Below are 27,006 nucleotides of genomic sequence, written 5' to 3'. Positions count from 1 at the left end.
GTAATTAACATCTAGTATAGCTCAAATCTTGAATTATAAATTGCCATAATTCCTGCCTGATCTAAGATGTTTGCCCTGTGCAAAGCCAGTATACTGAGTATACTTTTGGGGAATACAGACGTTAGTCATCATTGATAAAAAGAGAGAGCCACCTGAAAGGAAAAACTTGCTTTTAAGGTAGGTTTCATGCTCTTATTAATCATGGTCCAATATTATTGGGCTTTGTAACATTGCTACCAAACATGGGGAAAAAATTAATCATCATCCTTTATTATTGTATTTCCAGCAATGCGATAGAGAATGAATTGTCTCTTTTGGCAACCAACACTGGAGTAATATACCATCAGTGGAAGATCTTATACCAGTTTTCTCTGAATATAGCCTGACTGTAAATTTGATGATTTCCTTCCATTTCTATTCTTATATATTACTTGTTCTCTTAACATTCTGCACCAATTAATCATACCGTCTTTGACTTGTTCACTTTCTGAATGATGTGATCTGATTTTTGTGTAATACTTTGTTCAAGTCCTGTCAGGTGTCTAAGTATTCCACCTGGGTTTTGTAATTCCTTTTGGACTCTGCTACTGAATTGTAGGTATTGCAACCAATGAGGGGATTCTGGCCACTCAGAAGAGACAGCTTTAAAGGATTTCTTCCTTGTCTTATTAACAATGAAGTCTTGCAGTCCATACAAATTATAATCCCTCTCCTGATCCTTTGTGTTTGTATATGAAAGTAAATATTTCACATTGAGGTAAGAGGTGATAGAGCTGGCCTGATATTTTTTCTATGTTTGTGTAATCTGTTTAAGACACCCTTTATTATTGAACGATCCTTTATCGGTTGTATTTTTCTACATGTAGCAAATCAAAGGTATTTGTGCAAGTTCCCTGGAAGTCCTGCTCCGTTCAGAGAGACAATCCAGCCGTAAGGTGTTCTAATCCGTCTCTTTTCCCAGTTAACACAACTGGCCACCCGTCCACCTCATTCTTTCACCTGTTATAAATTTTTGGACTTTCTACCTCTGGGTCTTTTACTAGACAGTATAAAATCAGTTGTGTATCTCTGCCAGTGATTTAGTGTGGATTCTTCTGTCTTACTGGGATCCTCTGGAACAAAAACTCAAGCCTTGGCAAGATGTTCATCCCAACTGAGACAGTTACAGCTTTGTCTGTTTTGAAATATCTGCCATTCTATTTCTCCAAAGGTGGGAATAATTGTTCTTAAATAAACCTTTTTTTTTACTTTTTGTGAAATAAATTCCCAGTAATGTTTGCTATTGGTACTGCTTTTTTATTTCAGATAAGTTCTGTGCCATCGTGCATTTTTATTGGTACAAGAAATCAATTTGGTTAATTATTCTTTCTGCACAAGGGCAGAAATCTAGTATTTATTTTAGTCTATCTCTCATTTCAACACGTGGATCCCGTATGTTTTAGGAGAAAGCATACGTGGCCAATTCGACTTAAAGACTATGCCAATTTATGCTTGATGAAGAGACAATACAGGTAGAAATCTGGAGGCTAAGCAGTCTAGAATCTGGACTTTTTCTGTTGTTGTTCTTGTTAAAACAACAACACTGGTAACTTGTAATGAACAAATACATTATTTATTTATTTATTTATTTATTTTCTACCCCCCTTTATTATTTTTATAAATAACCCAAGGTGGTGAACATACCTAATATGCCTTCCTTCTCCTATTTTCCCCACAACAGCAACCCTGTGAGATGAGCTGGGCTGAGAGAGCATGACTGGCCCAAGGTCACCCAGCTGGCTTTCATGCCTGAGGTGGGACTAGAACTCTCGGTCTTCTGGTTTCTAGCCCAGCACCTTGACCACTAGACTAAACTGGCTCTCCTTTATATGTATGTCGAACTATTGTAGAAAAATCTATATTGCTTAAAAATGAATGGAAATAATTAAAAGAAAAAAAGAAAAAGAAAAGAAAATTGAGGGGGCGAAAAAATAGTAAAAGATAAAAGGAAACAAATGGCTCAAAAAGAAAATAAATCAGTAGTAAGAGTACAAAGTACTTCACACGTCATGACTTCCCTCCTTTTTTCATTCTCAGAATCTAGATTTATGTGCATGCAAATCACTACAGTTCAGTTTCAATCAACCTATTAAGCCAAGACCATACAGAATCTCCTTGTCCAAGGCTGAGAAATGGTCTGTTATGAATGTCTTGTGTCTTATGAACGTGGCATGGCACAGGTCCTGTAGGTCATAGGAGGGCTTGTAAGCCCAACCGCAGGGGTCAGGTCCAGGTCATCTTTAGATGTTCCAGGGGGTGGCTGGAAGGTAAATCTCTGCAGGAGCCTGGCAAAGAAGAGGAAGAGCTCCATTTTGGCAAGGGTCTCACCAGCGCATACTCTCCGACCTGGAAGGAAGCATACGTGTCAAAAAAGATGTTTTTATTGGTTTCTTAAACTATTTTCTATAGCTTCCCAAAGTCCTATGGCCATGGAGAGATTAGCAAAAAGAAAAGTTATGACAGAACACTCTTATGCACAGAAGCTAAAATGCAACAATAAAATGGACCTTTTCAGAATCATGCTAATCTTAAAAGAAGGATGAACCTTCATCAGGACCCGTCTACACTGATCCCCTTAAAATCAGGTTGGTTCAGAATCCCACTCTAGGTAGAGATACTCACTACCACTACAGGTACACCTCTATTTAACAGATCATTTGCAGGGGAACAGGGGACTTCTTTTAAATCTTGGTTTAAAATCTTTTGCTTGTCAGAATGATCTCCTGATCCATGGGCTGGATGATTAATCTTGAAGTTTTGGGGGAAAAAAAAGCATCTAGCAAGATCATCTGTCACCATGGGATGAGGTATCATCAGTATGCTAATGATACTCAATTGTATATCTCCATCCCGGGTGAAGTAAGTGATGCTATGACTACCCCCTCTGAGTGTCTGGGGGCTGTGGGGGCCTGGATGGGGAACAACAGGCTTCAACTGAACCCTGGCAAGACCAAGTGGCTGTGGGTTAATGGTTCTTCCGTATCCGGAACATTAACATCTCTCGTTCTGGATGAGGTTGCACTGCCCCAGACAGACCCGGTGCGTAACTTAGGGGTCCTCCTGGACTCATGGCTCCTGCTCAAAGAGCAGGTGGCAGCTGTGTCCAGGATAGCCTTTGTGCAGCTATGTGCTGTGCACCAGTTACTTCCCTTCCTGGATCAGGAGGCCCTTCGAACAATCACTCATACCCCTGTTATCTCTCACGTAGACTATTGCAATGCATGGGGCTACCGTTAAAAAGTATCCAGAAGCTTCAGCTGGTCCAGAATGCAGCCATGCGAGCTGTTTTTGGTGCCCCTAGAAGGGCTCATGTAACACCGTTGCTGTGCAAGCTGCATTGGGTACCAGTTTGCTTCTGGGTCCAATTCAAGGTGTTGGTTATTACCTTTAAAGCCCTACATGGCACGGGGCCAGGTTACCTGAGGGACCACCTCTTCCCCATTACATCAACCCGTCCCACCCAATCGTGCAGGGAGGGCATGCTGTGGACCCCGTCTCTAAGACAACTTCATTTGGTGGGGTCCAGGAAGTGGGCCTTCTCTGCAGTAGCTCCCGCTCTGCTGCCCCCGGAGGTGAGATTGGCCCCATCGGTCCTGGCCTTTCAGAGGAGTCTGAAGACCTGCTTCTGCCACCTCGCTTGGGGCGGAGAGGGGAATAGATCCACATGGGGATGGCTGCTATAGACCACTCCTCCCACACTCGGACTGTTTTAGATTCTTTTGCCACTTGGACTTTTTATCTTTACTCTTATTTATATTATTTATTATTGTAATTTTATACTTTATAATTTATGATCGTTGTTTTAATTGATTGTTATAAACTACCCAGAGTCTCCCAATGGGAGGGGATGGGCAGGGACAAATTAGATAAATATAAATAAATAAATAAATAATCTATGTTTTCTACTATTCATGCACATTTTTTTTCTCCAACGATCAAACTAGAGCATTTTCAAGAGTGCCTTCATGTTCTCAGCTAATATTTTGAACCCCTCATTTTGATAAAGATTGACTTCAGATATTTACTGGCTGAAGAACCTTGAAAAAGTAATGAGATAAAGAATGCTAGGAACTGTAGTAGATGACTGCCATATTGCCCTTCAAACTCTTGGACATCTGCAGTATGACTGGTCTTCATCGCTGAAGTCCATAAGTGCTTCCATAACCTATCAAAGAGACCTTTCTAGAGCATTTTTCTGCTGCTGCTGCTGCTGCTGCTGTTTTAGGCTCAGATGTCTGACTGTCTTTCGAAGCTGGATGCCAGAACAGTGAGGTCTCGTTGGCACTGCTACCTTTGTGGCAGCATCAGATATTCTTACGTCTAAAATGGAAGTTTATGAAATCATGTCTTTATTGCCACTTTTTCACATGTTCCATTCTCTCTTGTGAAAGTTGCTTTCCAAAATGGAAAGGGTGGATGCATGTACACACATACAGAGCATATTACCTGCGGAGAAAGGCAGGAATGCTTCTTTTTTCACAAATTTCCCTTCAGCATCAAGGAAATGCTCAGGATAGAATTCCTGAGGTTTCTCCCACTGAGATTCATCATGGAGCACCGATGATAGCAGGGGAACAATCTGCATGCCCTAAACAACGAAAGGGGAAGAGACTATATTAAAAAGGGTGTGTCTGTTGAACACATCGCTATAGACATTATTACAAAGAACTTTTAAAGGTGGTATTGCAAATGTGTGAGTTTTCAGACAATGAGAGGTAAATACTAGGCATGGGGAAACAGACAAGTTCAACAAAACCTGGGAAATAGATAACCAGTTAGACCCATCGCTTGATAACTCGTAAAACTGCATTTTACTTACTGAAACGTGTTTATACCGCACTAAGAAAGATTGGCACCTGAACCATGCAGTTACTTCAGACTGATCACCTTGGGAATGAAGAAGCCTTTGAAAGTTACGTCCATGGTGGTTGCATGTGGCAAATTGGTTGGAACAATATCAGCAAACCTTTGAACTTCATGAATCACCGCATCGGTGTAAGGCATTTTGGCTCGGTCTTCCATCCGTGGCTGACAAACCCCAATCTCTTTTGCAATTTCTTCTTGGACTTTACCTGGGAGAACAAAACAACATTTGTGTTTCAAGATGATTGTTTGAATTTTGTTTTAAATGGAAGTTTATGAAAACATTTCAAATGTTGAAAGATACAGTAATCATCAACTGAGATCCCTGGACATTTTGGAGAACTGGCTCTAAAACATGAAGGACTTTGGTTGGACGTTAGAGAAGCACAATATGTATCTCTGAAGAAAATATTATAACGATACAGAAAATATTATTGACAATTTTTAAAAGTGATAAGGATCCTATTTGGAGGTTTAAACTTGCTTAAGTACATTGAGAAATATTTCATCTGCAAGGTTAGAAGATATGTCTGGAAAGCCAAATACATTTCTGGTGCACACCTAGTAATACAAAGCTATGATCTTTTATGTGAGCATTTTCCCCTTCTTTTTCCTTCTTTTCCCTTCTTTTATGAACATTTGTATCCAGGGAAGAGATGGACTAAGGATTGACTATCAGTTTATATGTTCAAGCCCTAGAAAGAATGAAATGTTGGGTGGAGCACCTAGAGATGAGTCAAGGTCTGATCGTGGTTGGAATTCATTCTTCTTAACAGGAAAGTCTCTTCAGTCTTGGCTCATATTAGGGTATGATCTGCTATTCCTCTAAGAAATAGCAATGGGGGTGATGACAGCATAAATTGAAATGGCTGAAATGTGTATGTTTGTGAACCCTTAATGCAGAAATATCTTATACCTCTCTTTGCATACTCTCACATCCATGAGTTCCTTAAAATACAAACAGGAAGGACTATGTGTTCCTGCTTCCCATTTTCCCCTGGTTCAAAGAACACTTGCATCTACCACAATCTTCTTTTAATTACTTTTATTTTTTTGATTGGAAGCCAATAAAACGAAACATGCGTACTTTGGATTTCCGGGTACTTCATCATCAGGAGGATGGCCCAGCGCAGAGTGTTTGAACTCGTTTCTGTACCGGCAGCAAATAAGTTTGCCACCACAGCTTTAAGATTTTCATTATGGAAATATCCATTAGTTACCTTCTTATTCTCCTGAAATGCATTTTAAAAAAGAAAAGAACGATCAAGGAAACTCAGTATACTCATATAACCTAAATTCTAGAAGGCTAGGAGGACACTTTATCCATGGACCATACAGTGGCCTCCAGGTTTGGGGACATCATTTACCTTTTACAAAATGGTAAAGGACTATTGAAGGTGTAGTCCAAAAAGTAGTGAGAGAGACTGTGCTTCAGACATTTACAGGAAAGTAAAGTAAAGGTTGAATATCTAGAAATGTCGTCTATATTAAGACAGGAATATTGGTGGCTATATAGAGAATAACATTGACACAGTGCACTATATACTGCCATATTTTAACTTCCTTTCTTGTTTGTTTGTTGCATTTTAATTTCACCCTTTTCTCTAAAAGAAAAGCCAATAGAGCCTGATAAGACAGTCTCTGTCATCAGTCTAAAATACATGATAGACAAAATAAAGGAAGAAAGAAAAGAAGGGGACCATTTCCGAAGGATTTAGACTTTAGAATTATAGCTGGGGTGGAAAAAGACTGCCAGGAAACTATGGGTTCCTGTATTGATTTGTTTAATTTGTTGTTGTTAGGATTATTATGATCATTAAATTGACAACCAAACTTTATATTAATCAAAGCAAATATTTGTAGCTCAGGGTTGAACTGTGGAGTCCTTGGTGCTCTCTGAGCCTTGTTGTTTTCTTGCAGACGTTTCATTGCCAGACTAGGCAACGTCTTCAGTGCGAGGAGGGAGTGGGCCTTGCTCTCAGTGTATGTACCATGGCTTGCCCTGCTTGTGTTGGTGGGGGTGTTGTTCTCTCCTTGGGAGCTCTTTGATTGGGCTGTTTGCTGCTTGGTTGATTGCCTGAGTTAATGGTTCCTTGATTAGGGTGTATGGTGCTGTTTGATGGTTCATCTGGTCTTAAGCCTAGTGTTGATTTTTGCATATCTGGGTGTTGATTGCTGGCAAGGGAGTGTACCGGTCTTCTGGGTTTTCTATTGTCTCTTTTGCCTAGTCTGGCAATGAAATGTCTGCAAGAAAACAACAAGGCTCAGAGAGCACCAAGGACTCCACAAACTTTACATTTATTTATACACTGATAGTGGTTTGCAACAAGACGAGAAATGAAACAAAAGATAAAGATTCTGAATGTGTCATTATACTGCATAGTCCTCCAAGATAGTGAATTGGGAGAAAGCTGTATATTGGCTTGCCAGGTAGACATTAGATTAGACATTCTAGTTTGCACAATATGCTTGGAGAATACATGCAGTAAAACTGGCTGTGGCTGTGTTTATGGGATAGTGGTCAGAACTGAGGAAATTAGTGACAGATACCAGAGAGATGAAGCAGTAAATGCAGGGGTTTTGAACTTGTGAGATGCAGGGCAACATTTACCTCAACTGTGGCATGGCTGGTAAACTAATTTTTCTTTATCTTATAAAATCAGTATGTGAAAACTTTGATTGGCCCAAGCCATGATGGACAATATTCAACAGATACTCAATAGTCAATATCTGTTGATGACCACGGCTTATGCAATATTGCAACTTGGAATATAGGAGGCATAAATGGTAGGGATCATGAATTAATCCACGAAAAGAAACTAAGTGAAACTTTGTGAAACTAATAGAAATGGAAAGATGTAAGACATCTCAATGGAAGTTTGATCTCGTGAAGTGATGAATACATGCAGGAAAGCAGAGGTGTAAAATTAACTATGAATGAATAGGTTAAACTGTATATCAGAATGTTTGAATTATTCTTATCTAGATTCTTGCATACTGTGCTGCCCGTGAATGGTGATAATAGAAAAACCATCATGAGTTTTGGGGCAAATTGTGAATGTGATCCTGGGGAAAACGTTATTCTTTCATCTAACATGAATGAAGGGGTGTGAACAAGAAAGTGGTTTCTGAAAAGAAATGAGAACTGCAGTTGTTTGCTGAGTCCTGTATCTGCATAGACAAAGTTGTGTTTGTTTTGAACATACACCATTTATGAAGATTGAGAAAATTAGTGACAGATGAAACAGAAAAGACAGAGATTTTCTCTTCCACAGTTCTGCCAGGGTGACACCTCTGAGATACTGAATTCCAAACCAGCCTAATACTAGTATTCAGCTGTAGACTTCATGGATTTTTCTCAAATGGGCAAGGACCATCATCCTATTTCTCCTCCACACTAACTCTCAAATTTTGTCAGGCCTACACCCACGTCAGCAGTGCGTATGTCCATGTGGGGATGGCTCTGGGGAGTTCCTAAGCCCTGCGTTCCTTTCTTGTTCTCTTTACAGGGAATCTCAGAAGACATTCATCTATCCCATCTTAAAGAAATACCCTGGGAGACAGCGTGATGCTTATGTGTCACTTATTCTATCTGACCAAGACTCTGATGTTGCCCAATCCTCTGTTTGTTCTATTCGTTCCACCTATGACTGAAGATTAGCACTACTCTTGGTGATCACCATTGTTCTTTGTATGATTGTTATTAAACTATTTTTTTTCTTATGTAATTTTATTGCATTTTATGCCTACTTTTTAGTCCTACCAATAATTTTAGATATACAGTATGTGCTTCTATGCAGTGTTTTCTGGCCTAAGATTTATTGTTGTTGTCAGCCCAGGCTTCAACAATATTTCCACAGACACTGCTATTTTTCAGGGGGTTCCTATAATAAACCATTTTTCTATTCAAGCCACAACATGAGGTTCATTAGTCTGCTCGGGTTAGATTCCAGTTCCTCAAGAATATACACACATTGCTTCATCTAACACATTGGAAGGCACACCAAGTGTTCCTTCTGAGCTGTCTCAGCTACCCTTGTGCAGAGCAAACATTCAAACTCAGCAGATTGTCATCACAGAATCACAGTATTGTAGAATCAGAAGGGATCACAAGGACCATCTTTTCCAACCCTTTGCGGTATGCAGGAATATCAATTAAACTATCCAGGAGAGGTTGCTATTCAGCCTCTTCTTAAAAACCTCCAGAGATGGAGAACTCACAAGCTGCGTAGGTAGATTATTCCACTCTTGTACAGATCTTACCATCTTTTCCCCATATTTAAACTACACTTAGACAGCTGCACCTTATAACTGAAATTTCTAGTCCTAGTTTCTGCAGCTGTGAAAAATTGTTCTCATCCACCTCTGTGTAGCTTCTTCTGATGTACCTGAGTGTAGCTATCCTGCCTCCCCTAAGTCTTCCTCTCTCCAGATTGAACATCCCAACTTCCTTCAGCCTATCCTCATAGGACAAATACTCAAGTCCCCGAATCATCTTTGTTGCCCTCTGCCGAACCCTCTTCTAGCTTATCATTAGCCTTTTGAAAATGGGGTGCCAGAACTGAACACACTATTCGTTCAGATGAAATGTCTAGTCAGTGAGATAGAACTCCTGTGGACTTCAGCCTATAGATTTCATTCATGATCTACCTCTCTCTCCCAGACCTCCACAATAAATGCCAGGCCAGTGATTTCACTCAGAATTAAGTCCCAGACAACTGATGTTTTACCTACAGCTAATTTGTCATGAAAAAGAAGGACCTTTAGGTTGGAGGGCACATCTTGATTTTCTCAGGCTATAGCCAGAAAAAGAAGGGACCCACCAATAGTTACCCTGCTTCCCCTGCAACGGCCAGCTTGCAGTTTCTTACCATCTCTCCCCCAGCCTGAAGATTTTAATATTTAGTTCAGACCATGCTCCATTCTACATTCTCCCCCATTTTCCTGACACACCTGATTAGAGTCAACCAAATGGTTTTACAGAAAAATAAATGGATTGGCCCATTGAAGGCATGACCAGAATGGGCTGTATATTGATGGTATTTTTCATGCAAAAAAACAGTCCGGCTGTAATTTTAGTAGCTGCAGGCTCTGAAACAAATAATCAAGAAGGAAAAATTAGAAAGTGCCAAAATTTGGTTACCACTCCCAAGCGCACACTTTTCTAAAGCAAGGATTTCCACTGACTGCATGTAATTTACAAGCAGGAACATTTTTTTTAAAAAGCATGTAAAAAAAACACCTGTACTTCCTGAGATATGTAAAATAATCCATCACCTCTCTTTGCCGAACTAGAAATGAATCGATAAAGCTCCTCTGGTCATTTTCATCAAGATCTTTGAGATATTCTATGAAGGTGGCCTGGATGAAAGCACGGAACTCCTTTCTGTTATTCATTACTTTTTTATGAGAACCCAGTAGGAACCCCAGCAATGGAAACATGTTATATAGCTGAAAGAATGGTGAAAGAAAACATATATTAAGGAAGTTCAATACTCTGAACCCATTTCTCAGGTGGACATCCCAAAGCATTTTTATCAAAATAATGTTCCATTCATCTATAAACAATAAGCCACGATCGTAAGCAAAAACACATGATTGAGGGAGCTATGGAGAGTCAAGATTTCTATTTCACAAGGTCCAAATCCCATGGATTAAATCCTTACACAATTCTTGGGAGAGGGAGTGCTCATCTTCCATCATACCATTGAATGAGCTCCTCCTGCTCACATCCCGTTGATTCCCAAACAAGCAATGGAAGTGATCAGTCTAAGAAACCAAGCGCAAGTCTGAGTCAAGAGAGCTACTTAGTACATTCAGAGTTGTGGAGTAGAGGGAGAGGGAGGGAAGGACACTGGAAATGGCATTTTCAGTAGAAGGCTGCCAACCCTACAATTTGAGTGCATTGGCAAGTAACACAGACCTTTGCCTTTAGAAGGAAGGGAGAGACAGTGATGAAGCATGCATCCTGGTGTCACAACATGAAAAAGTGACTTGTATACTTAAATCAGATTTCTGGATGCAAGTACATACTGTAAGAGTGGAATTTGAATCCTGATATCATCATGTTCATATTGTCATTTGAACAAAATCTTGCTATGGATAACTATGACAAGCAATATACTCTTTCTTTGCAATAAAGCATAAATGACACACACCATGCCTATATTTCGTGCTTTTTCCCTTCAACTGAAATATTAGATTACCGATATATTTGGGCTTCCTGAAAGCTGAATATTTTCCCTCATTAGCTTCAGTAGTCGTAGAAATGTGGCATCTTCATAGTCATAGCGCTTCCCAAGAAGAATAGAAACTATGATGTTGGAAACAGCAGCTGTCATAACTGTTGTGACCTCAAATGGTTTTCCTGGGCAACAAACAACAAATCAAAACAGAAGTGTGAATGAATGCCACTGCATTTAGACTCAAAAACAGTTTACATAGAGGGAGCATTTATCATAAAAAACTTATAGCCAGTTCTGGCGAAGTTGAAAGTATTTAGGTTAAGAAATGTGAAACAGTATTTGAATGGAAACTGTTCGTCACAGAGTCACAATTTCAATTTTATTGATCATACATCAGTAATGAATTCTTTGCAAATGAGGAAGTCCTTGAGGGCAAGTGCTGGATATTGTTGTTGTTCAGTCATTAAGTCATGTCCGACTCTTCATGACCCCATGGACCATAGCATGCCAGGCCTTCCTGTCCTCCGCTGTCTCCCAGAGTTTACTCAAATTCATGCTCATTGCATCGGTGATGCTATCTAACCATCTCATCCTCTGCAGGCCCCTTCTCCTTTTGCCTTCACTCTTTCCCAGCATCAGGGTCTTTTCCAGTGGGTCCTCTCTTCACAATTGGTGGCCAGAGTCTTTGAGCGTCAGCTTCAGTATCTGTCCTTCCAGTGAACAGTCAGGGTTGATTTCCTGTAGGATTGCCTGATTTGACCTCCTTGCAGTCCAAGGGACTCTTAAGGTTCTTCTCCAGCACCACAGTTTGAAAGCGTCAATTCTTTGGTGCTCAGCCTTCCTTATGGTCCAGCTCCCACAGCCATACATACAGAAGGAAATGACAACCCACTTCAGTACCCTTGCCAAGAAAACCCCATGGACAGTATTAAAAGGCTAAGATCTCGATACCTCTTCATTAAATGATTGCCGTTTTAAACAGCAAATGGCTGCTGAGTTTCAGAAATATTTTAATTCAGATTATTGTAGGGTACTGGATGGGAAGTGTGGGCTCATACTGTATTGGATGGTTTTTTATATAGGCTGGAGTTTGGCATGAGAGGCATGTCATTTTGGAAGAGACTCCGGAGCCTACCTGGTTTTGTTTGGCACACGCTGGTGGAGGGCTTGATTGCCCCAAGTCATGCTCTGGGCACAATCAGCTGGACTACTAGACTCGTGCTTCCTTTTGAGCCATTGGCTATGAGGGGAGAGGGCCAAGGTGGCTAAGGCCTTGGATTGGATTGCACCCATGTGACCTTTCTCCTCCTGTGCATCCTGTCCCTCTCCATGTTTCACAGAAGAGCTGAGGGACATGAAATGGGATAAGGGATGTCTAGTGCAGTGCTGGAGGTCAACAAGGAGCAAACCTGACCAAAAACAAGTCAGAGCTGCTATTAAGGCCTACTTCATGGTGATAAGTGCAGTGAAGCATCAATATTTCTCCACCTTTTTTCTGTGCACCAGCAACCCTGTTTAGGGTGACCCGAGCCCTCCTGGGTAGAAGGGATTCTGGGGTCCACCTTCAGGGCTGAGGGGAGGAATTTGCAGAGCACCTGTCAGATAAAGTAGCTCAGATTTGCTCTAAGTTTTATACCAGCCTTGGTAGAGTTCCTGTGGAGATGCCTGGGGCATAGTCTTGCCTTGTTATCTGGGAACAGTTTGAGCCTCTTGGACCTGAGGAAGTGGAGAGGGTCCTTGTGACTGTGAGCTCAACCACCTGCTCATTAGGTCCGTGTCTCTCCTGGCTGCCTAAGGCTGCCCAGGAGTTGATGTGTGGTTGGGTTCCAATGGTGGTGAATTCTTCCTTGAGAGAGGAGATTGTTCCTCTGCCCCTTAAAGAGGAATGATGGGTTTAAGAATTGTTGGAGAGAAGGTTCTGCAAAATCAGTCCTTGTTCATTTGATGGAATCTGATGAAGTTATTTCAAATTCTGTATCTGTCCTGAAAGGTACTCTGGTAGAGCATTAGGAGGAAATGCTAACCCACCTGCATAGGTCTTAACTGTTTTTGTTAAGACACTACACTCTTCAATGATTTTGTCCTCAATGGTCCTCCTGCCCATTCCGTAGTCCCGTAATGTGGATAATGTAAACCGTCGCATCACTTTCCAGTTCTCACCATGAGCAAAAATAATGCCTTAAATGAAGAGGTAAAGACAAGAGGTCAAATTTAATATCCTTTTGTATCAGCAAAATTCCACTGTTATAATCCATATAATCTATTTTGAAGTTATTTCCAGAATTGTTAAATTATCAAAAATAAAGGATGTAGAAAGCAGTTTGTTCCTATGTGATCTTTACACCAAACATTTATTGATCGCTTTCCAAGAGAACTGGCAATGCAGTGGATATGCTCTGAGCAATTGATTAATAAGTTCTGAAGGTGAGTTAAAAGTGGTAGATAAGAAAAAAAAATACGATGGTTCTAATGAGTAAGCATTGCAGCTGAATGTGTAAAATACCCAGGTGTCTCTTGCCAGGAGAGGTGGCAAGAGATTATCTAAATGGGGCTTGGGAGAAAACAGCCCATCCTTCCTTACACAGACCAGCCACTTCCCACACTCACTAGAGGCTCTACAAACTTTCAATTTCCATAGAGGTTGGACCAATTGTTTATCAGGAAAGAGAAACTAGCAAAAACATTGCACAAAGGAAAGGTAAGTATAACTACATATAAGACAAGAAAAATACAGAAAAATGCATACACAATACTGGGACTCCCCACACCCAAAGTTTCAAAGAAGCAGAATCAAACCTGTTGGACATGTGCATGGAAGTGGGTGGGTGGGATGTATGATCACTTTTACTACCATATTGCCATCTCTTTTTATTTTCCAGCTTCCTCCATTAGCACTTGGGGATCAATAAATATTCTCCTCTATCCTGTTTGGACTTGCAGAAGCTGTGATGGTCCTTTGAGGGGAAAATTTCTACATAATAGATTTGCCTCTATTTGGCAACCACTTTTAGACTATTTGCTTGTGTCAGAAAAAAATGAAGTTTCGATTTTGGGTTTGATCATTAAATGGTTTCATTTGGTACAATAGAAATAATGTTATTTATTTATTCTATGGCACATTCACATCACAGTTCAATGGAATAAAAACACAGGAGATAAAATAGAAAATACAAAATGTCGAATATAAAATTATAGACATATGTCTATATGTCTATAGAAATAATGTTACTAAGTTTTAACTAATGGTAAGAGATTATATTTGTAAATGCATTTATATCTTTATTGGATGAGGTTGGAAGTCAATTTCTATTTCTGTTTTCTCCCTGACTTTACACTTTTATAGCTTTTCTTTTTTCTTTAGTTCTGTACTCTATCTTTTATATATTCTACATTTTGTATTTTAACTATACTCTGAAAATTAATAAAGTTCTTTAAAAAAAATAATACTGATCACGCATCAGAAATGATTGTAAACTACAATCCAGAATTAAATAACTCACCAAAGCCTTTTGATAGATCATCAAATATTGGGACGAAGGGCCTCCCTGCAAAAGCATCTGCCTGGTCCACTAGAGCCTCTTTGACCGTCTCATAGCCAGTCAGCACCACCATTTCCTGGAATCCCAGTTTGAGACGGAAGACAGGACCGTATTCTTTTGACAGCTAGAATTCAGCAGAAGGAAAACGAGAGGCCGTTTTGATCAATAATTAATAACTGATCATATGCAGGATTTTGTTTAACATATCACGTCTCACATTTCCAAGACTGAGATCATGTTATTTTCTTATTCTGTTTTATGGCATATTGCAATGCTGTTATTTTTTATTATGTTTTTAACTTTTCTTTTCATTTCATTTACACAGTATATTTATAAATATAAATGAAAAGAACCCTTGGGTCAGAGCTTTCCAAACTGTGTGCCGCAACATGTTAGTGTGTCAGCTGCAGTGTGCAGGTGTGTCATGTGGCCGAGGGATCATACAGGTACTGCACATGCGCAGTAATCATAATTGGGTCAAAACAGCTGATTCCGCGTGACTTCCGGTGACGCGGCCACACCTGCAGTGAGTTAGTGTGTCACCAACATGAACAGTTTGAAAAGCTCTGCCTTAGGTAATAAAAGGCTCCTTGCACACCAGATCACCACGTCAGACTGATAAATGTTTCTCATAAATTCTCCAGAAGTCAACTGCAGAGAACTTTGTGTGAGATGAAGCCTGCACCAGAGTTACACTTGTATTCCAGGATCTTGCAAAGCTGCCTTGCAGCCTTCAGTGCCGGACATACAGTGGAAGTTTAGCTAAAAGAGAAGCTGAGCCTCTGCCACGTCGTTGAAGGGATCACACAGAGACTTTCCAATTGTGCCCGTAGTAGTTTTGTTTTGTAAGAATTTTAACAGATTTAGAACAAAGATAAAAACTACACAGAAGGAAAAAAAAACTCCTATGGCCTCTGGTGGAGACTTTACTGGCGGAAGGACGATCTTAGCTGGGCTCCTTGGCTAGGATTGACAGGGTGACATTTATCTGGTGGCTCAGGCAAATTTCTGAGCCCTGAAATATTCTCTGGGAAGGAGAATTCAGGGAATTGCTCCTCAAGTCTTCTGGACAGCTGCAGCTCACTGGAGGATCGTAAAACTGTGATCTAACGATGAGTGGAAGGCTGAGAGGCAGGAGAAACATCTTGTCCAAGCCGCATCTGAAGCCCTTTTAAAGGGACATTAATTCCGGCCACCCCATGTCTCAAATCACTTTAGTGCTTTATGATTCTTGGATCTCAAGAGGCTATCCCTGATACAGAAATGCTACCTCCACTTGGTAGAATTCCATTACTTTGGGGGTCTATTTTCTTCATGTGTTTTACCTACTTTAATGGATTATAATTCAAGCAATAAATCTGAAAGTTATACTGTTTTACTGAAACTTTTTTTTAAAAGGGAATAAAATTGTTCCCTATTTCTTATTTTTGTATGCAAGAGATTTTCTGGTTAAATAAGAGACTTTGTTAGATTTGAGACTGAAGCTGTTTTTAGACTGTGTGGCAAGTTTTGTTGTGGCTAGCTTTCAAAGCTGTGACTGGATACTGTTTCAAAAGACTGATATTGAAAGACTTTAGTTGCAACCCAAGGCTTGTGATTGGATAATCCCCTCTCTCTATCTCTTACCTTGCAGTTTTGTCTTTTATAATTACTACGGTGAGACACTAGAGGGAGATAAAGTATTAAAGTTTAAAGTACTGGAACTTTTTAAAAGATTCAGCCACTGGAATTACACAATTTTTATATAACGTTTATATATATATAAAAGAAAGGGAGGGAGGAAGAGGAAATTATGACTACGAGGAAGCAAACAAAACATGATCCTGGTGAATTGGACTTTTTAAAAGTGATGTTTCAGGATTTTACATTAAAAACTACACAATCTATTGCCCAATCTTTTGAAGAATTAGAGAAGAAGTGGGGGGGGGGGGAAGGAGGATAAAAGATCTGATGAATTTGAAAAAAGACTTGAGTCGAAGTTGGAAAAGTTGGAAATGAAATGGGAAGGAGGAGTTAAAAAGTTTGATAATAGAATAAATGCATTGGAAAGGGAACGGGAGAAGGGACTTGGTAACATTTCAGTATGGGAAATTAAGAGATAAGGAGTTTTGTTTAAGATTCAGGTGAATCCCTGAAGCAAGAGAAGACAATCTTCAAGATAAGATTATACAGGCTTTGGCAGTTTTAACTGATTGAGAGGGAGATAAAATGACAGAGGAAATGGGAGAAGTTTTTTGGATTAACTCAAGATATGCAGACCGTAGCAATAAGCCGAGAGATGTTCTGGTTCAATTTGCTAGGAGAAAAACAAGGGATTTGGTTCTTCAAGCTCACTTCGATTCTCAACTCAGTACTGAGAACGTGGATAGAACTGTGTGGAAGCAAATTCCTGTGAGAATACTAAGGAAGAGGAAAGAATACACTTTTTTGACAGATGGCCTGAAAAAGAACAAGATGCCTTCTTGCTGGGAGGAACGGGAAGGGGTGAGTTTTGCTTTTCAACAACAAACATGTAGATTAACTTCGACCCTGAAGGCCAAGGCATTTCGGACCAAATACGGAACTGCCTGGATCAGGGGGTATCTGGATTGCGACATACGGATTTTACAACAGAAGTTGAAGAGATGGCTGCAACATCTCAAGACTGTGGTGAGTTATATTCATGAAAAATGGCTTTAAACTGTCTTACATGGAATAGAAATGGGGTAAATGCTCCTCAAAAGGGAAAAAAGTTGTTCACTATTTTAACAAATTGAAATGTGATGTGATGTGCTTACAAGAAACACACGTAAGGAAAAAGGATATAAAAGATTTGATAAACAAGAATTTGGGACAAGAATTTATTTCAGCAAACTTAAAGAAAATTAATGGACTTGTATTATAAATCAAACCATATTTGCAACCACACTTATTATTAACTGATTAACATGGTAGATATGAAGTTGTTGAAACTGAACTTTAGAGACTAAAATCTATTATTGTGGGAATATATGCACCAAATGAAGATAAGAGTAAATTTTTTATCCAACTTTTGAATGATTTGTCAGCTTTTTCATATCAAAGTTGGTGTTTAATGGGGGGTTGGAATGGAGTTACTTCCCCATCAATTGATAGAACATCTGAAAAACAAATTAAAATTAAACAAGGGAGACTACCAAAACCTTTTTTTGATTTGATGGATAATTTGTCCTTAGTGGACTCATGGAGATATAAAAATGGTTTGGCAAAAGATTATACTTTCTACTAAGAGAGACATAAATCTTTTTTCTAGAATTGACATGATTTGGGTTTCAAAAGACTTAGTGAATAGAATTTCTAAAGTGGATATATTGCCAAAGACTTTTTCTGATCAAAACCCTGTTAGTATGATAATAACAAGAATTTCTAGGTCATACAGATGGAGGTTGAATGAATCTATCTTACAAAAAGAAAACATTGTAGAAGATTGTAAGAAGAAATTAAAGGATTTTTTTGAAATCAATCTCGATAATGAAACAGACTTGAAGACTGTGTGGGATTCCAGTAAAGCGGTTATGAGGGGACACTTTATCTATCATAATTGTAACCTTAAGAAAAAAATCTCAACAAAAGTTACAGATGGTTCTGGAGCAGATTAAATTGAAAGAAATTGAGTTACAGAAAAAACCATCAGATAATAATATTGTCTATTAACTTAAATTATTACATCAGCAAGTGTCCATGTTGACTGTGAAAGAAATTGAAATAAAGTTGAAACAGAGACATTTGAATTTGCTAATCAACCAGGAAGATGGTTAGCATGCAAATTAAAGAAAGAAAAAGAAAATGATATTAAAGATTCAAGAAGGAGACATGGAATTTTTGGATGATGAAAAGATTAAAAAAGCATTTCATTGTTTTTGTTTTTGTTTCCAATTTATATAAAAACCAAGAAGCATTCTGGAAAAGATAAATGAATATTTTAATAGACAAGATTTACCTAAACTTACACAGTCACAGAAATTAATTTTGAATAGTCCCATAACTACCTTTAAAATAGTTGAAGCTATAAAAAGAACAAAATTTCTTTTTGGGAAATTTTGTTCTTTTTATAAATTGAGAAAAGCAGCAGGACATAATAGTTTATCTGCATTGTATTATAGATGTTTTAAAGATCAGATTCCTTTACCTTTTAAAAGACTGGTGAATTCTATTTTGTTGGGTTCTTCAGTGCCGGATTCATGGAAAGAAGCTAACGTTGCTTTAATACCCAAGGAAGGACAAGATCCTTGCTCAGTCAAAAATTATAGACCAATATCATTGTTGAATGAATAATGATTATAAAATATTTGCATCAATACTAGTGGAAAGAACGAAAAAGGTTTTACAAGAACTTATTCATCACTATCAATGTGGATTCTTACCAAAAAGACAGTTAAGAGAAAATGTAAGAGTGTTCTCGGATATTATAGAATATCTACAATATCATAACGAACGTCAAGCAGCTCTTATCTTCCTAGATGCAGAAAAAGCCTTTAATAGTTTGAACTGGAGCTTTATGTTTAAAGTTTTGGAAATCATGGACTTTGCGGAATATTTTATGCAAGGAATTAAGGCAATTTACACACCACAAAAGGCAAATATTATTGTGAATGATGAATTAACTGAACCATGTCAGATACAGAAAGGAACAAGACAAGGATGTCCTCTATCACCTCTGCTATTTATCTTAGTACTGGAAGTTTTAAACAGAGACATTAGAAGTGACAAACGAATAAAGGGACTAAAAATTAAACAAGAGGAATTTAAATTAAGAGCTTTTGCTGATAATTTCGTCTTGGTATTACAGGATCCCTTGGATACTGCAGAACATCTGATGAAGAAACTGAAAGAATTCAGATCATTGGCGGGTCTTAAAGTAAATAAAAAAAACCAAACCCAAAATGTTAATTAAAAATATGACCTTGTCCAATCAAGAATTACTGATGGGTAAGATGAGTTTTGAGACTGAAAAAAAGGTTAGATACCTGGAGGTGATCCTGTCAACTAGGAATAGTATGTTATTTCAGAATATTCATTTGTTTATTTATTTATCAAATTCGTCACTGCCCATCTCCTCCCATCAGAGGGACTCTGGGTGATTTAATTAGGTTTATAATTATGTGAAAATTTGGAAGTATGTGAGATGGGGGAAATTACAATTGTCTCTCATGGGAAAAATATCTGTGACTAAATGAATGTTTGCCTAGGATGTTGCTTCTTTTTCAGACCTTACCTATTTTGTCGACAGCTTTACCATTTCAAGAATGGCAGAGAGATGTTTCAAGATTTATTTGGCAAGGCAAGAAACCAAGAATTAAATAAAAATCGTTGCAATATACCAAAGAACAAGGAGATTTGGGTCTGCCTAATTTGAAATTGTATTTTGATGCTTGTTGTTTGTTTTGGATGAAGGAATGGATTACTTTGAAGAACAAGAAATCACTACAGCTTGAAGGACATGAATTAAGATTTGGGTGGCATGCCTACTTATGGTATGATAAAGTTAAAGTTAACTAGGATTTTAAAAATGGTTTTGTTAGGAGTAAATAGGAATAAATGCAAAGTAAGACTGTCTCCTAATATACGGTTATGGTTGTCACCTCAAGAAGAATATGTTAGAAGAGAAAATGCAGGAAGACTAAGTTAGTTAAAATATAAAGACTTGTTAAATTTTAAAGATGGGGAACCAAATCTTATAACAAGGGAAATGTTAGAGTTGGAAGGTTGTACATGTCATTGGTTCACCTATGCACAATTGTTAGAACATTTTAAAGTGGATAAAAATAATTATAAATTTGTTAATGAAATAACTCAGTTTGAATTGGAACTTTCTATAAATGATGAATGTCATGAGTACTGATGGTGAGCAGGAGGGGGCCCCTATCCAGGGGGGAAAACGCATGCATAGTACTGAGGAATTAAGCAGCCATTCAAAGAGACACAGATCAGACCCGCCTTGACTTTTGGGGTTTATCTGTCTGGGTTTTTCCCATGCTTCTTCAGTTTGTTAGGATTTTCTGTCGAATGTAGCAGTAATAAAGCACTAGAGACCTATTCCCTGTCTCAGCGTGGTTCCTGACTGTTAGGACAATGAACATGTTATTACTAAAATGTACAAAAACTTGTTATAGATTAATCTGGAAGATGAACAGGTTAAAGAAAGTATGATTAAATGGGTTAAGAACTTCAGATATAATATTAAGTTGGAGCAGTGGGAAAATATGTGGAATAAAGGTTTGAAATTCACTTTGAATTGCAATTTAAAAGAGAATTTTATAAGATGATGTATCGTTGGTATTTAACTCCCCATAAGTTGTCAAAAATGTATAATGGTGTAACTAATGTTTGTTGGAAATGTTTACAGGGTGAAGGAGCCTTTTATCATCTCTGGTGGACTTGTGAGAAGGCTAAAAAGTTCTGGGATCAAATATGTATTTATTCAAAAGATTCTTAAAGTTAATAGACAAAAAACTTCAGAACTGTTTCTTCTGGGCTTGATGGAGAAGGAGTTAGAGAAACAACATGGAGTTTTGCTTTTATACATGATTACAGCTGCAAGACTTTTATATGCACAATGATGGAAAGATTCACAAATACCTACGGCTGAAGATTGGATTGTTAAATTAATGGATTTGGCTCAAATGGCTAAATTAACAGCAATAATTAAACAGCACTCTGTTTCTGGATTTATATCTATTTGGCAACCACTTTTAGAATACTTGCTTGTGGGAGAAAAAAATGAAATTTTGTTCTTGGGTTTTAGTGATTAACTGGTTTGTCTTATTAGAAATAATGTTTCTTTGGTTTAAGCAATGGGGAGAGATTAGATTTGTAAACATATTTATATCTGTATTGGAGAAAGTTGGAAGTCATTTTCCGTTTCTGTTTTCTGTCTGTTGACAGTTTTATAGTTCTTTTCTTTTTTCTTTAGTTCTATTCTCTATCTTTTCTATTTATTTATTTATTTATTTATTTATTTATTTATCTAATTTGTCCTTGCCCATCGCCTCCCGTCAGGGTACTCTGGGCCGTTTACAACAATCGATTAAAAACAACAACCATAAAATACACAGTATAAAAATACAATAATAAATAATATAAATAAAGGTAAAAATAAAGAATCCAGGTGGCGAAGAATCTAAAACAGTCCAAGTGTGGGAGGAGTGGTCTATAGCAACCATCCCCATGTAGATCTATTCCCCTCTCCACCCCAAGCGAGGTGGCAGAAGCAGGTCTTCAGACTCCTCCAAAAGGCCAGGAGCAATGGGGCCAATCTCACCTTCCAGGGGCAGCATGTTCCACAAGGCGGGAGCTACTACAGAGAATGCCCACTTCCTGGACCCTGCCAGATGAAATTCTCTTACAGACGGGGTCCACAGCATGCCCTCTCTGCACGATTGGGTGGGACAGGTTGATATAATGGGGAAAAGGCGGTTCCTCAGGTAACCTGGCCCCATGCCATGTAGGGCTTTAAAGGTAATAACCAACACCTTGAATTGGACCCAGAAGCAAACTGGTACCCAATGCAGCTTGCGCAGCAGCAGTGTTACATGTGCCCTTCTGGGGGCACCAAAAACAGCTTGCGCAGCTGCATTCTGGGCCAGCTGAAGCTTCTGGATACTTTTCAAGGGTAGCCCCATGTAGAGCACATTGCAATAGTCTATATGAGAGATAACAAGTGTATGAGTAACTGTTCGAAGGGCCTCCCGATGCAGGAAGGGGCATAACTGGTGCACAGCATGTAGCTGCACAAAGGCTATCCTGGCCACGGTTGCCACCTGCTCTTTGAGCAGGAGCCATGAGTCCAGGAGGACCCCTAAGTTATGCACCGGGTCTGTCTGGGGCAGTGCAACCTCATCCAGAACCAGAGATGTTAATGTCCCGGATATGGAAGAACCATTAACCCACAGCCACTCGGTCTTGCCAGGGTTCAGTTGAAGCCTGTTGTTCCCCATCCAGGCCCCCACAGCCCCCAGACACTCGGAGAGGATAGTCACAGCATCACTTACTTCATCCGGGATGGAGATATACAATTGAGTATCATCAGCATACTGATGATACCTCATCCTATGGTGATGGATGATCTTGCCTAGTGGTTTTATGTAGATGTTAAAAAGGGGAGGGGAGAGTACTGATCCCTGTGGCATCCCACAAAGAAGGGGCCGTGGGGCTGATCTCTCCTCCCCTATCAACACTGACTGGGATCAGCCCTGGAGGAAGGAAGTGAACCAGTGTAAAATTACACCACCCACCCACAACTCCCTGAGTCACCCCAAAAGGACACCATGGTTGATGGTATTGAAAGCCACTGAGAGATCAAGGAGAGTGAGGATGGATGCATTGCCTCCATTCCGCTCCCACCAGAGATCATCCATAAGTGTGACCAATGCCATTTCTGTCCCATAACCGGGCCTGAAACCTGACTGAAAGGGATCTAGATAATCTGTATCCTCCAGGACTCTCTGGAGCTGTAAAGCCACCACTTTCGGAACCACCTTCCCCAAAAAGGGGAGGTGGGAGACTGGGCGAATATTGTCCAGAACAGTAGGGTCCAGCGATGGCTTCTTGAGGAGGGGGTGCACCAACACCTCTTTAAAGGTTGCCAGAAACACCCCCTCTCCTAAGGATGTATTGACCATCGTATGGACTCAACCACATGTCACCTCCCAGGCTGCTTTTACTAGCCAGGAGGGGCACGGGTCTAGATGACATGTGGTGGCGTTTACTGTCTGTAGGATCCTGTCCACTTCCTCAGGTCCAACAGGATCAAACTGCTCCCAGATAACTGGGTAAGCCCATTCCCCTGGTATCTCTCCAGACCAAGCCTCATGCCTGGAGTCCAACTTGGAGCGGATCTCAGCAATTTTGTCCTGCAGATGCTCAGTAAATTCCTCTCCACAGCCCTGTAGATGGGTCACTGAGCCTACCTTCCCCAAAAGGGATCGAGTGATCTTAAACAGGGCCATCAGGCGGCATTCTGTGGATGCAATAAGAGCAGAGAAGTATTGACATTTTGCCGCTTTTATCACTACAAGGTAGGCCTTAATAGTGGCTCTTACCTGTATTCAGTCGAATTCAGTCTTTGTCTTCCTCCAGTGGTGCTCTAGGCATCTCTTAACCATCTTCAGAACCCTCAACTCCTCTGTAAACCACAGGGAGTGCCAGGTTCAATGGGACAAGAGGGGGTGCACAGGCGCAATCCTGTCCAAGGCCCCGGCTGCCTCCCTATTCCAGGCTGCAGCTAGGCCCTCCACTGGACCATGCAGCAGATCACCGGGTGTAACCCCCAACTCCCTCTGAAACCCTTCTGGGTCCATCAGTCGCCAGGGGCGGACCAATCGAATGGGTCCTGCCTCCCTGTGGAGCAGGGTGGCAGGACAAGAAAACCAAGTCCGGGGTGAGGCCACTGTCTTGAGTCAGGTCCCAAATTATCTGGGAGAGGCCCATGGCTGCCATGGTAGCCATGAACTCCCAAGCTGCCTTGGAGGCACGCCCCAGGGATGGCAGGTTGAAGTCCCCCGGAACTATGAGCCTGGGGAACTCCACCACCAGCCCCCAGATGGCCTCGAGCAGCTCAGGCAGGGTGGTTGCCACACAGCAGGGAGACTGGTACAGCAGCAACACTCCCAGCTGTTCTCGGGAGCTCAACTTGAAGAACAGGGTCTCACAGCCAGCCACTTGTGCAGCAGGGCCCCTGAAGGCCACAAGAGACTCTCGGATGACAACAGCCACCCCTCCTCCCCTGCCCTGGAATCTTGGCTGGTGCCATACCATAAACCCAGCTGGGCACATTTCCAAAAGGGGCACCCCCCCTTCAGTGCCCACCCAGGTCTCGGTAATACATGCCAGGTCTGCCCCCTCCTCAGTGATCAAGTCACATATGAGGGGGGCCTTGTTATTAACTGACTTGGCATTAAAAAGCAGCAGCCAGAAACCAGGGCCCCTATGGATCTGCTGACCAGGGCCTGGGTCTGAGCGCAGAGGGCCGGAACATGCCACCGGTAGCAAACACCGGGAGGGTCTTCCCCAAAGATGGCTCGCCCTCCAGCTCCCGCCATAACATCCCCTACCTGTCACCACATCAATAATGTGCCCCGCCCTACAGCCCCCAGTGACTCCTGATCCTTTAGCCCCCAATCCTGGACCTCGGCAGTCTCTGGCTCTAAGTAGGGCTCCCTCCTTCCATTCATACATCCTTACTCACAGTCAATCTCCCACAGGGCGATGGTAGGCCCTCCGGCGCACCAGCTTCTGCTCTCGGTGCCGTCAGAGCCCAACCGTCACCCCCCCATTCGCTATGCCCCCCCTCGAACTCTCTCACTGCTCAACAGGGGGCACTCATTCATTCCTCACCCACCCCCTGTCTCCCACTCAGGGGCTGAGTGCCCTTTTACACCAACACACTCCCAGACTCCCCCTCTCGTCTCTCACCCCACTGCCCTTTTTCAAAAGGGATGCAATTGCAAGAATAAATAGTAATAATATTAAAATTGGTCCAGTCCAATCCATCTCCTTTTAGTAAGCAGTTTTCAGTAATAATTACAAGGCATCCTGCAAACTGAAGTGATACGATTCTATACTTTCTACTTTGTATTTTAACTATACTTTAAAAAATAATAAAGCTCTTTTTTTAAAAAAAGGATAAAACTACAAAAGAAAAAGAAAAAGAAAGGACTAAAAAGATGTGAAAACACACAAGAAGAAGAAAAAATTAAAGGTTACAGAGAAAGATGACTTCTGACTTTTAACAGCAAGAATATACAACATGCCCATAGGAGTTTTTGAAGAAGATCATGTGAATTCCTTAAGGAAGAACTTAAAATATATTTTCATGCAGGAAGCTGAAAATCCAGCAAGTTACTCCCCTCTGCTTCATATAAAACTGTAAGAGAATCTTGGGCAGGGTGTTCCTTCCTGAAGATATGGTTTTAATGGCTTATTTTTCTGCTTAAAATGTGTAAACATAAGAATCCCTCTAAGTACATATATCAAGTCATTCACTTCAATTGCATTTATATTTCCCCATAGGCTCATTGGGATTTCAAACCATCTCTACAAATCAGAAAAACAATTAGAACAAAATTTACAAACTAAAAGGTTTTCTTGGAATAATCCTTCCCGGACATTTAAATGTATTCAAAATTTACCAGGTAAATCCTGACGTTTTAAACATTTCCATAAACATTGGAAAGCACCTGGGAACACATGAGACTTACCTGTGCAAGTTACCAAGATTTTGTGGTATGTCAATAAAGTTTGGCAAAGAACCTCCATGCTTGTTAGTTGCCAGGCTTTACCTGTATCATTGTTCTGTAAGGCCTCTTCAGATCCATCCTGTGCAGATTTCCCAGAATGGGTATGGTCCTGGGTCCCGGGGGAAGATTTGGGGAGCTGTTATTCCAGGAACTGCCCTTTTTCAAAAGGGATGCAATGGCAAGAAGACATAGTAATAATATTAAAACAGGTCCAATCCAATCCATCTCCTTTTAGTAAGCAGTTTTCAGTAATAATTACAATGAATTCTGCAAACGGAAGTGAGACAAGCATGCACTTCAAAGCATTGCATTAGGCATTGCCTGCCCACTCTTTCTCCTGAATCATCACACAGCCCTATTTAAGAGAGGGCCTTCCAGCTTTGCCCTTGTTTTTTCTCTCCTCCCCAGGAATTTGATCTGTTCTTGCTTATGTATGGGTGGGATCTAGGAACATTTGCAATCAAGTTTAAACTTATTTGAGCTGTGTAACAATCCAACTTTTCAGACAGATGTTAATATTTTATAGATCCTTTGTGGTAAATGTTTCACTACTCAGTTAAGGAATCCACAAAATGGATATTGGACCCATGAACAACAGAGACATGCCTTCTTGAGTAATGATTTAGCCAATGATTTAGCCAATGATTTCACACAATGAAAAGAATTTTCCACGTCTCTGCTGGTAGGAAGAGGGGAGTATTTTCTTTTTTCTGCATGATCTCTTCTTTGGGCCAAACAGGTTTCTGTGACCAACTTCCTCTTTATTTGTAGCCCTGAGGTCTTGGAGGGTTATGGAAGACCAACTGTATGTGAGGACTGGAAAGATCTGTTGTAAATGAGAGCTGCCATGCCATCTCGACTGGCAGTTCCCGTGGCATTTGCACAGGTTTGGCACAAAATTGGGGGTGATATATGAGGATTGCCATACATGGCTGAAACTGTGTTCTTTTCATTTCCTCCACCTTCCATGCTGAAGAAACAGGTCTGCTTGTTGCTCCTTCCTTCCTTCCTTCCTTCCTTCCTTCCTTCCTTCCTTCCAACACTGATCCAAGACCATCAACTTTGAGGCTGATGCACAATCTGGGGGTCTTCTTGGATTCACACCTTCATGACTGCTGTGGAGAA

At 40.3% G+C, this 27,006-nt stretch overlaps 1 protein-coding gene across 1 annotated transcript; it reads right to left on the bottom strand.

The window, feature by feature from the left end:
* Positions 1-1,310: 1,310 nt before the first annotated feature.
* On the bottom strand, positions 1,311-26,395 carry LOC134506899 (cytochrome P450 2K6-like). Its single transcript, XM_063317286.1, has 9 exons — positions 25,924-26,395; positions 14,588-14,750; positions 13,116-13,265; positions 11,109-11,269; positions 10,180-10,353; positions 5,990-6,134; positions 4,927-5,111; positions 4,486-4,627; positions 1,311-2,385 (listed from the first exon to the last, which is right to left on the bottom strand). The coding sequence occupies exons 1-9, from the start codon at positions 26,104-26,106 to the stop codon at positions 2,198-2,200; spliced, it is 1,491 nt and encodes a 496-aa protein (XP_063173356.1). The 5' UTR covers positions 26,107-26,395; the 3' UTR covers positions 1,311-2,197.
* Positions 26,396-27,006: the final 611 nt, after the last annotated feature.

Source organism: Candoia aspera, chromosome 1 (assembly GCF_035149785.1).
Source record: "Candoia aspera isolate rCanAsp1 chromosome 1, rCanAsp1.hap2, whole genome shotgun sequence".
NCBI classification, from domain to species: Eukaryota; Metazoa; Chordata; class Lepidosauria; order Squamata; family Boidae; genus Candoia; species Candoia aspera.
The sequence above is the reverse complement of the archived record's forward strand: the minus strand, read 5'-3'. Positions and strand labels throughout refer to the sequence as shown.